Consider the following 9,391-nt stretch of genomic DNA (forward strand, 5'->3'; position numbering starts at 1 on the left):
CCCTCCCCCTCCCCCACAGGCACGCTGCCCTAGACTCTGGGGGACCCCGCAAGGCTTACCGCCAGGGAGCAGTGGGCAGTGGCAGGTCATCCCAGGCAAGCCCCTGACCCTGTCCCCACGGCCCCCTTCTCTCTGACTTCCCGGGGAGCCAAAGCGGCCAGCCCAGGCTCGGTCCCCAGCCCTTCCTAAGAAACGTCCTCTAACAGTCACCCGGACTCGTGTGGCGACACCCCGCACGAGGTCCAGACCCACACACTGCTGGCCACAGGCAGACCCGCTGGGGGCCGGCGTCCTGTCTGGTGACACCAGGACGACCGGCATCTTGTCCAAGGCGTCAGGGGCCCAGGCCTCTGTCCTCAGCAGGGCTCATCCGCCCAGCGGCCTGCGGCCTCCCCCGGAGCCGGCCACACCCCACGAGGGGCCCGGAGAGGCCGAGCTCGCCCACGGGTGAGCCTGTCAGCGGAGAAGGTGAAGGTGGGGGACTTCGAGGACAGACCAGTGGGCCCAGCGCTGGGGTTACCGGAAGGCCCTTAGTTACGAGTGGAATTATGTTCCCCAAATTCACACGGCAGAGTCCTGACCCCAGCACCTCAGGTGTGGCCATAGCTGGGAGCAGCGTCCTTGCCGAGGTGACCGGTTACAGCGAGGTCCTCAGGGTGTCCTTGATCCTACATGATGGGTGTCCTTATAAAAAGGGGGAACTAGGGCACAGCCACCCAGGGGGGAAGCGTCGACCTCCAGGACCGGGGACAGTGGCGTCCTGTGTGTGACCCCAGCTGCCGGCCCCCGGTTCTCGCAGCCACTCTTCAAGCCCACCCTTGGGTGCGTTATCTCTGGGTCTGGTTTTCCTAGACCCTTGTGGGAACAGGGCTTTGCTGAGGGCAGACCAGCAGCAGCACCTGGCTCAGCGACCGGCCGTCCCCGACTGTCACAGGGGCCCGGCCTGCACTGCGCGGGTGAGCCGGTGGCACACATTATTTTTCTTCCTCTGTTTAGTGTGTGGCCTTGGGCAGGGGCTGTTCTGGGGGCGCTGACAGAGTGACACCCCCCTGCCAGCAGGCCCCTCCCTGCCTCTGGGAAGCTGGAAGTTCACAGCTCTGGTGACAAAGGCCTGTTTCAATGTGTAAGGGGCTGGGGGACCCCAGCCTTAGCGGGGGGCACCACGGGTGACAAGGTTGGCCTGCTGATGGCAGTTCTGTGTGACATTCAGGGCCCCCGGCTGACTGATTTGCCCCATTAATCACAGCTGGGGGCCGGGTGAAGCTGCCTGGGGTGCCAGGTAGGAGGCCGTGGGGGGCCCTGAGAGGTGGGGGGTCAGGACACGGCGCATAGAGGCTCCTCCATCCATCTCTCTCTTCTCTCCTCTTTTTCCTCCAGCCCTGGACCGGGGAGCAGGCAGTGTTGGCCCCTGTCCAGCTCCCAAGGCCAGGGGTCCGGTGGCCTGAACTGGTGTCCCAGCTTCTGTTCAGTCACACGGCACGAACAGACCCCCCGTTCCTTGCTCCCAGAAGAAACCCAGTAATGACAGGCCCCCCCAGGCAGATGTGGGAACCTAGGGAGACATGAAGGGAAGGTGATGGGGCCTTAGTCCGGGCCTGTGGGCTCCGAACCCCGGGCACCTCTGCACCTGCAGGCCTCGACCAGTCACTATAGGTGGGAACAAGGCCCCTCAGAGGGGCTGGATGTCCCGGGGACCTGTCCCCACCGCTGTCATTCCCTGAGCTCAGGACGGCACTGGACAGGCCCTGCGGGGTCCCCTGACCCGCTCCTTGTGTTTACGGGAGCAGAGACTGAGCACTTCGCCCACCCAGCCGAGTACCTGCCACAGAGGGGCGCACCCCGACTGCTGCTGCTGGGAAGAGGGTCAGGGGCCCTGTTGAATACCGTCCCCTTACACCCCAGCAGTGGGGCTCGGTCCTCCCCTGTCTCCATCCCTCCTGGGGTCCCATCCTGCAGGGACAGGCAGGCAGGCCTTGGCCAGGAGACAGATGTGGCGCCAACACAACCCCTGCCCTCCATCCATGCCCACCTGGGAGCCATCCGTCCCCTGCATGACCTCCTTCCCAAGCCCATGGGGTCACACATGACTGCCACCCCACTTTACGGTGAGGACACAGGGTTGATGTCACGGAGGAGTCTGCATGGCCCCTCCCCCGGCCTGGATGTCCCCCGCCCAGGTGAACGCAGGAGGGGTCAGAGGCAGGTCCCCAGGCCCAGCCCAGCCAGGGAGGCGACGGTGCCTTTGGACACAGCTATGCTGCCCAGACTCGGCCAGGAGGGAGGGTGAGTGCTGACCCAGGGCCCTGCTGCACGCCTGGCGCCTCCGGGCGGGTGGGTCAGTGATGGCCACCCCTCCACGAGGCTCCCGCACCCCAGCTCTGGGAGCAGCACCAGGGCCAGCCACACAGGCGGGGCCGGGGGGAGGGCTCTGCCGATACACAGGCCTGGGGCTGAGCTGGTCCCGGGCTGAGTGGGCCCCGGGTGGGTGGGCCCCACGCTGTTTCAGGCTCCTTGGTTGGCACCTTGAATTCTTTGGCCTGTGGTTGTGCCCCCAGGTGAAGGTCAGAGGGACAGTGGAGCAGCGCCCGAGCGGAGGAGATGCCCACCAGGCCAAGCCCACCCCTTCCACGTGGAGTGTTCACGGCCCCACAGCGTGGGAGGCCAGCCGGACCCAAAGCAAGGAAAAGTGGCCGTCCCCATCCTCCCCCCAGCAAGGGGGTGTGACGACGCCCGGGGCCACACCCACCCCAGCCAGGGCGCGCTGCCCTGCAGAGAGATGTAACAAACAACCCGCGGAAGGCATCCGCCTTCTTCCTCGCGTGCTTCCCGGGGAAAGCCGAGAGCCATCCGCGAGAGGAAGAGCAACGAGGCAGGAAAGGAGCCGCAGGCTGACGTGCTGTGCGGAGTGGCCTGAGGTCGGCCAGCTCTGTGCGCGCCCCTCTGTCCGGGGGCAACCAAGGCCGCGGGCGGAGCAGACGCCCAGCGCGTCCCGCACGCTGCCAGGAGGTGAAGGGCCGAAGACCCTCCGCACCACGGGAACCAGGGAGCGGAAATCCATGCTGATGTTTAAGCTGATGTTTCTCTGGTGCTTAGAACGGCATTGTTGCTTAAAGCACCATAAAACAAGACGTGGGCTGTGGAAGAAAAGGGAAGAGCTTTATATTTCTCCCAGTTTTTGAACACGGGTGCCCCATTTTCATTCTGCCCTGGGACCCCGAAAGTACAAAGCGGCGAGGAGAAGAGCCGTCGTGTGGACTTGAGTCTCCAGGGTGCTGCGCGGCCCTCGGGGATTCAGAAGCAGACCGACGGGTGGGCCGCAAGCACCTCTCTCTCAGTGTGAAGCCAAAGCCAGAATGAGCAGCCCCAGGCCTCAGGGAGATATCCCTTAGTGGGGGCTGGGTGGGTCCCCCCCTGGGGGGTCTGTGGGGCTGCCTTGGAACAGGCAAGAACCACGCCTAGCACTAGCTTGACTGTGGGCCTGACCTGCCCCACTCAGGACCGAGGCTGTGACCCCAGGATCCCGCGGGTCCATCCATGGCCGGACTGTCCGACTGCCCCATGCTCACTGCTTGTGGGTTGGCTCCGTGTCCTCCACTGGGACGTGGGCTCCATGAGGGCAGGGTCTGCCTGGCCCAGAGGTGCCCAGTAAGGGTGTCAGAATGAATGGGCATGGGGCTCGAGCGGGCCAGACAAGGCCAGCCTGGACGGGTAGAACTCTGTACTTGTCCTGGCCACCGATGGGGCAGCCCTGTGTCCACATAGCGCCACTCCCCAGGGACAGCCGGGAGGACACACCCATTCCCGACATGTTGGGGACAAAGTGATTGGGTGTGTTTCAGCCAGAGACGCTCCAGGACAGCAAAACAGGGCCCCCCGGGGCCTGCTGTTGTGTACAGACAAGAACAAAGCACCCCAGCACTCCCCGGGACTCTGGTCCTCCGGGCCGGCCTCCCGCCCTGCCCACCCAGCCGTGCCCCATCCAGTCTGCTGAGTCTCACTGTAATCATGAGCCCCGGCCCCTCCCAGCCTCACCCCGAGGCCCCGAGCACCATTCCCCAGCCCTGGACCTCACCCCACCCTCCAGCTTCTGGTCGCCTTCTGTGCGGAATTGGCTTCCAGGAGACAAAGCCAGGACCTCCGGGCATGGCCGACGGGCATCTGTGCTGCACGCTCATCTGGAAGGCTGGCTTGCTAAGGTGTCCTCCCAGGACAGCCTCCGGGCAGCCCCGCCCTCTGGAAGGGGACCAGGACAAGGGCTTAGGAAGGATTCCACCATTTCCAAGCTCCGTGACTTCAGGTCCTTTGCCTCTGGGAGATGCCATTTCCAATTCTGCAGTGTGGAGCCGTGATGGACTCTCAATCAGACACTACAGGGGACTCTGACCAGGGTGGCGGGCAGGCCAACATGCCCAAGTGACATACCTGTCGTCCTGGCTGGTCACCAGCACTGCCCTCTCCCCTTTCAAAAATACCCTCACTTGGACTAGTGACCCGATCACTGTGTGTTTCCTGATGGGACGTGGCCACAGGGACATGTCACCCCCTCCAAAGCCCAGGAACAGAAGCCAAGTGGGCACCTTATCACATCTGCTTCTGACCCCCCAGCCCCCGATTTACAGAAAATACAGGGACAGACAGGGCATCAATAGCACCCAGAAGGTGTCATCAGCAGCCCCCAGGACATGGGAAACACCACAGAACAGATCAGCCCGTTTCTTCAATTCCGAAATGCTTATGAGGCGTAACAGGCATATTGGATGGTGGCCCTGGGCTGGGTCCTCGGTCCAGACACCCTGCAGTGAAATTGACAGTCAGAGGCCCGTGCCACTGGCCCGGCGCTGGGCGAAGTGAGGAACAGGTGTCCGCGAGGGACAACGCGGTGTTGGGGTTTCCTCTGGAGAATCCATGGGTGTGACAATATGCTGTCAGATTCGCTTCAAAACCCCCTGCCAGCAGAAGAGGCCCAGCGTCAGTAACCGTGACGCTGGTGACGGGGCGTCTCAGGGGCTTCTGCAGCCCCGCGGCCCATCCTTGGCCAGCCTTCCGACGGACTCACGGGCGCCGCCTGTGGGGTGGCGCTGTGCCGCGGGCTCCCTGAGGGCAGGGCTCCCCACAGGCAGCATCCTCGGTGCCCAACACTCCCTGGGACAGAAAAATGTCCGAAATAGAGTTTCAGAGCTTCTACGTGTTCGGAATTTTCCCTAATAAGACGGCAGAGTCTCGCCGCAGCACACCGCCCTCAGCACACCGCCCTGGCCCGAGGCAGGGAGAACGGCCCTCTCCTCCAGCCCGTCCCAGGCTTCCCTCCCCAGACCCGTGTGCCCCACCCTGCCCACCGCCAGCTGTGTCCAGGCCTCTCGCTGGGGTCAAGGTAAGGTGTCGCAGGAGAGCCCAGGGCCTGTGCCCCGTGAAGCCCCTGGGAGAAGACCGTGGATGGCCACGCACAGAACGTGTCCCCTTCTGTCCCCTAGAGGCCAGTTCACTCAGCCCCACAGCCCGAAGCCACGGCTGGTCTGCCGACCCAGCACTCTGTCACCATGGTTACTCACAAGACACCTGCTCTCTGCCAACCTCCCAGGGTTCCAACGGCTTTGACCCCACCACTCCCTGCTGAAGGGGTGCCTTCGGCACCTTAAAGCAGCCTGGAGGATCCCCGTCGGCCCTGCCCCCACCCCAGCAATGAAAGAGATCTTTGGGCACAGTATAGACTTCAAAGCTGCCGAGGTGCAGGTCAAAGGTAGAGCTGAGTAATCTCTGCAGGGCCGTCTGAGCTGGCGGGAGGGGGCCCGGGGGAGGAGGCCTGCCTTGTTCCTCTCCAGGGCGGCTACCAGGGCACCCAGAATGGGCACCCAGAACGGAGGGGCCAAAGCCTTGCCGTCGCCACCCAGGCCCTTGCAGCCTGCAACGCATGTGCAGGCTGGGGCTGCAGGCACGGGGCCGGGAGCCTGAAACGGTGCCAGACACTTCTCCTTCAGTTCTCTGTTGTCACCCCCATTTGCAGGTTGAGCAACTTGTCCGGGGTCATCCAACAGGTGGCGGGAAGTGGAGATATGAACCCTGACACCGAGGGTGGGCTGTCAGGTGCGACCACCCCGGGGCCTGTCCTGCACTGGGTACTGGCTCCAGACCCCGTGTTGGTCAGCAGCCTGCAGACCTCAGCTTCCCAGCTGTGACCCGGCCCTGTCTGGACCGCCCACCAGCCCGCTGGCACTGCAGGGAGCCTCCAGCCTTGCAAGGTGCCTGAGCTCCACTGGCACAAGCCGGCCTCCCGGACCTCTCAGCTCTTCTGCCGCTGGTCAGGGGAGCGGGCGGAGTCTGGGGAGACTGCAGGGGCCGCAAGCAGGGTGCAGAGTCTGGCCCACCACCTCCCACCCGTGCCAGCCCTCACCTGGGCAGGGGGGCTGACGGTCTGGAGAGGGCATCCCCAACACTGACACCGCACTGGTTTATTCAGAAAGCTCAGGGTTTCCGACACAGCTCTCTCCCCAGCTGCAGGGCCTGCACCAACCCAGTGCTGAGTGGGGACCCCTGCCGGGGACCCTCGGGGGCTTCAGTGTCCACGCCTTGGCCAGGTTGGAAAAGTCCAACGATGGAGGGTGAGGCAGGGGTAAACAATCTTTATTGTGTTCTAAGTTAAGGAGTCCTTGTATAAAAATAAGTTTTCATGTTGCCAGTGTCCCTGGACAGTTCAAGTTGACATATATATATAAAGATGCTCTGTGTTGTCAAGAAACCGTCTCCCTTCAAGAAAACAGTGTTGGCGCCCAGCCCCATTCCACTGGAGAGCCTCAGGGCAGGGCGGTCAGCACCGGGGAGAGGCCGCCTCCCAGACCAGGCCGGGCTGGGACCCGCTCCAGACTGGTGCACGGCCAGGCTGGGCAGCCGGGGCGGCGGTGGGGTCCGGCTCCGAGGTGGTTTGGCTCACCAGGTAGCGGGGGTAAGGTGCCGGGCGTCCGCTGCGCGGGCTCCTAGGTGTTGAGGGCGCTTGCCCCTCGGTATCTGGGGCTACGCCGCTGGGAGGCAAGGGGGACAGGAACGTGCGTTAGTGCGGGATGCAGCCCTGCCTCCACCTCCAACAAACGAAGGCGCAGTTTTGCTGGGTTGGTGGTTGGATTTCGAGCTCGTCTGTGGGTGCCTCGGCTTCAGGCGGCCGCCCGGGCCACGGGGCGGGGGCGGGGCTGCACTCCAGCCGCAGTGAGTCAGGGCTGCGCACCGCCGACTCATTTCTGCCAACCGGCCCCGGCGTGTGATTTGCAATGCAAAGTTACCCCGCCTTCCAGCACCCTCATCTGCCCGGGGATCCGCTTGCACTCGGGGCCTCACCCGCCCGAGGGCCGTGCCGCCACACACACCCCCCCCCCCACCAGCCCCGTCTCCTCCCTCCCCCTTCGGCGGCGGAGCAGCGAGAGGAAGTTTTGCAATCCCGGACAAACAAACGCTGGTCTTGCACAGGCTTGAAAGAGCTGGGGGAAATGAAGAGTGGGTGAAATCGAAGCTAGCACCGGGCCTGGCGCTCGGCTTCCCTGGCTGTCAAGGGCGCAAGCCGCCCGGCCGGTGTACTCAGCCACGCCGAACCGACCCCTCTCTTCCCTGTCAACGGGCAGTTACCTCGCAGGGCGGAGTGGGGTGCTCAGTAGCCCCCTAACCAACTGGAGAAGTCGAGCAGCTCGCGCTCCGCGGGGCTCAGTGTGCTCTCGCAGCCGCTGTCGTCGGACGAGTAGGCGGAGCGCGGGGAGCCGGGCTCCGAGCTGCCCCCGCGGCCTGGGGATGAAGAGGCGCAGGAGGGCGAGGTGGCGTCCGCAGGGGTCCCCGGAGGCCCGTGGGGAGCAGGGGGCCGCCCGGCTGGCGCCAGGAGCCCCCCAGCCAGCGCGGCGCGCACGGTATCGTGCTCCGCCAGCAGGCTCTGCAGCGCGCCGATGTACTCCACCGCGGAGCGCAGCGTCTCCACCTTGCTCAGCTTCTTGCTGGCGCCGCCGTGCGGCACGTGCTGCCGCAGCGCCTGGAACCCCAAGTTGACCAACTTCACGCGGTTGCGCTCACGCTCGTTGCGCCGGGCCACTGCCGCGGCACCACCCCCGGTCTCTTCTGCGCACGGCCGCCGCCGCCGACTACAGCGCAACAGCTCTGGGGACGCGGGTCGCCGCCGGGTGGCACCACCGCCAGAGACGCCAGGCGCGGGGGGCGCTGGCCGGGGCAGCGCGCCGCTGTTCATCGCACCCGCATCCACACGCCTGGAGCTTCTCCAAGCCTCCACACACCGCAGGGAGGTGCAGGCGGAGGAACCGGGGGCGGTGGGACGACGGCCACGCCCCAGGGGGGCCTGTGGTACTGTGCCACCGAGAGACTTCCCAGGGTACGCGTCCCAAGTTTTCTGGGGTCTAAATCAGCGAGGAGCCAGAGGCCAAGAGGCCGTGCGCAGCGTGGAGCGTGGAGCGTGGAGCGCTCGTGTCCTGCGCGTGCAGTCAGACGCTCCCCAGGTCTTCCCGACGCGACGCAGGCGGCTGGTTTTTAAATGTATAGATAACCCTCCTCCGCGCCGCCGCCGCCTCCTTTCTCACGCCCTCCTTCTCTTGCCTCGCCCTCCCGCCACGCTTCGCCCTCCCCCTTGCACACACAACCTGCAAAGACCAAGCCGGGAGCGCGTCCCCTGCCCCATCCCGGGGGCACAGGACGCAGATCCCCCGTGTGCCCACACCCCAGGTGCAGTCCGCAGGTCCCAAGTGGGGGCCCGCTCACAACAGGTGCTCAGTGCGCTTCCCAAGACGCGGTAAGCAGGACACATGGGCACCCCCCACCTCCATGCACTGTCAGAGGTCCCTGGTGCGACCCTCGCCACCCGAGAACAGTCCACAGGTCTGCGACCGTCTGATGCCTCCACTTCTCGGTGCGGCCCGCTAGTCCCCACAGCTGCCAGGCGTCCGCACGCGCAGCGCGCGCTGTGGAGGGGAGGGCGTGGTCACTGGGACTGCACAGCTGTCCTGGAGGCGCACGAGACCCCCGGGGGCAGCACGCGCCGCGCCGCCCGCACCCGCGCCCCGCCCTACTGCGGCCGAGGGGCGGAGGCCGGAGTCTCAGCCAATCGCGGGCCGCCCGTTCGGCCAATAGCGGCGGGCTCGGCCCCACACCCAGCCCCGGGAGGAAGCTCGTATTGTAGGCGCGTGGCTCCCGGGAGTGTCTCTAACAAAGCTTGGCTCCCGCCCCGCTCGGCCTCTCCCTCAGCGACCGGGGAGCACGTACCCCCCCACACACCTGTTCTCCGGCCCGTTGCCCACCTGTGATTCCTCTACCCGGAATGGGAGAGGGCCAAGTAGCCCTTCGGGTAGGACAGAACTTGGGGAGTAGTTGAGACACGGCGCGCTGGGGTGGGGGATTCAGGCTTCCGCAGCGCCTT

General features: G+C 65.3%; 1 protein-coding gene across 1 annotated transcript; it reads right to left on the reverse strand.

The window, feature by feature from the left end:
- Positions 1-7,405: 7,405 nt before the first annotated feature.
- Positions 7,406-8,212, reverse strand: ASCL2 (achaete-scute family bHLH transcription factor 2). Its single transcript, XM_036260042.1, has one exon. It carries the CDS (start codon positions 8,210-8,212, stop codon positions 7,631-7,633), a length of 582 nt encoding a protein of 193 aa, XP_036115935.1. The 3' UTR covers positions 7,406-7,630.
- Positions 8,213-9,391: the final 1,179 nt, after the last annotated feature.

This window comes from Molossus molossus, unplaced genomic scaffold (assembly GCF_014108415.1).
Source record: "Molossus molossus isolate mMolMol1 unplaced genomic scaffold, mMolMol1.p scaffold_m16_p_13, whole genome shotgun sequence".
NCBI lineage: Eukaryota > Metazoa > Chordata > Mammalia > Chiroptera > Molossidae > Molossus > Molossus molossus.

Excerpts from the sequence above, each read along its gene's own strand:
- ASCL2 (XM_036260042.1), bottom strand. The coding sequence starts at position 8,212 with ATGAACAGCGGCGCGCTGCCCCGGCCAGCGCCCCCCGCGCCTGGCGTC.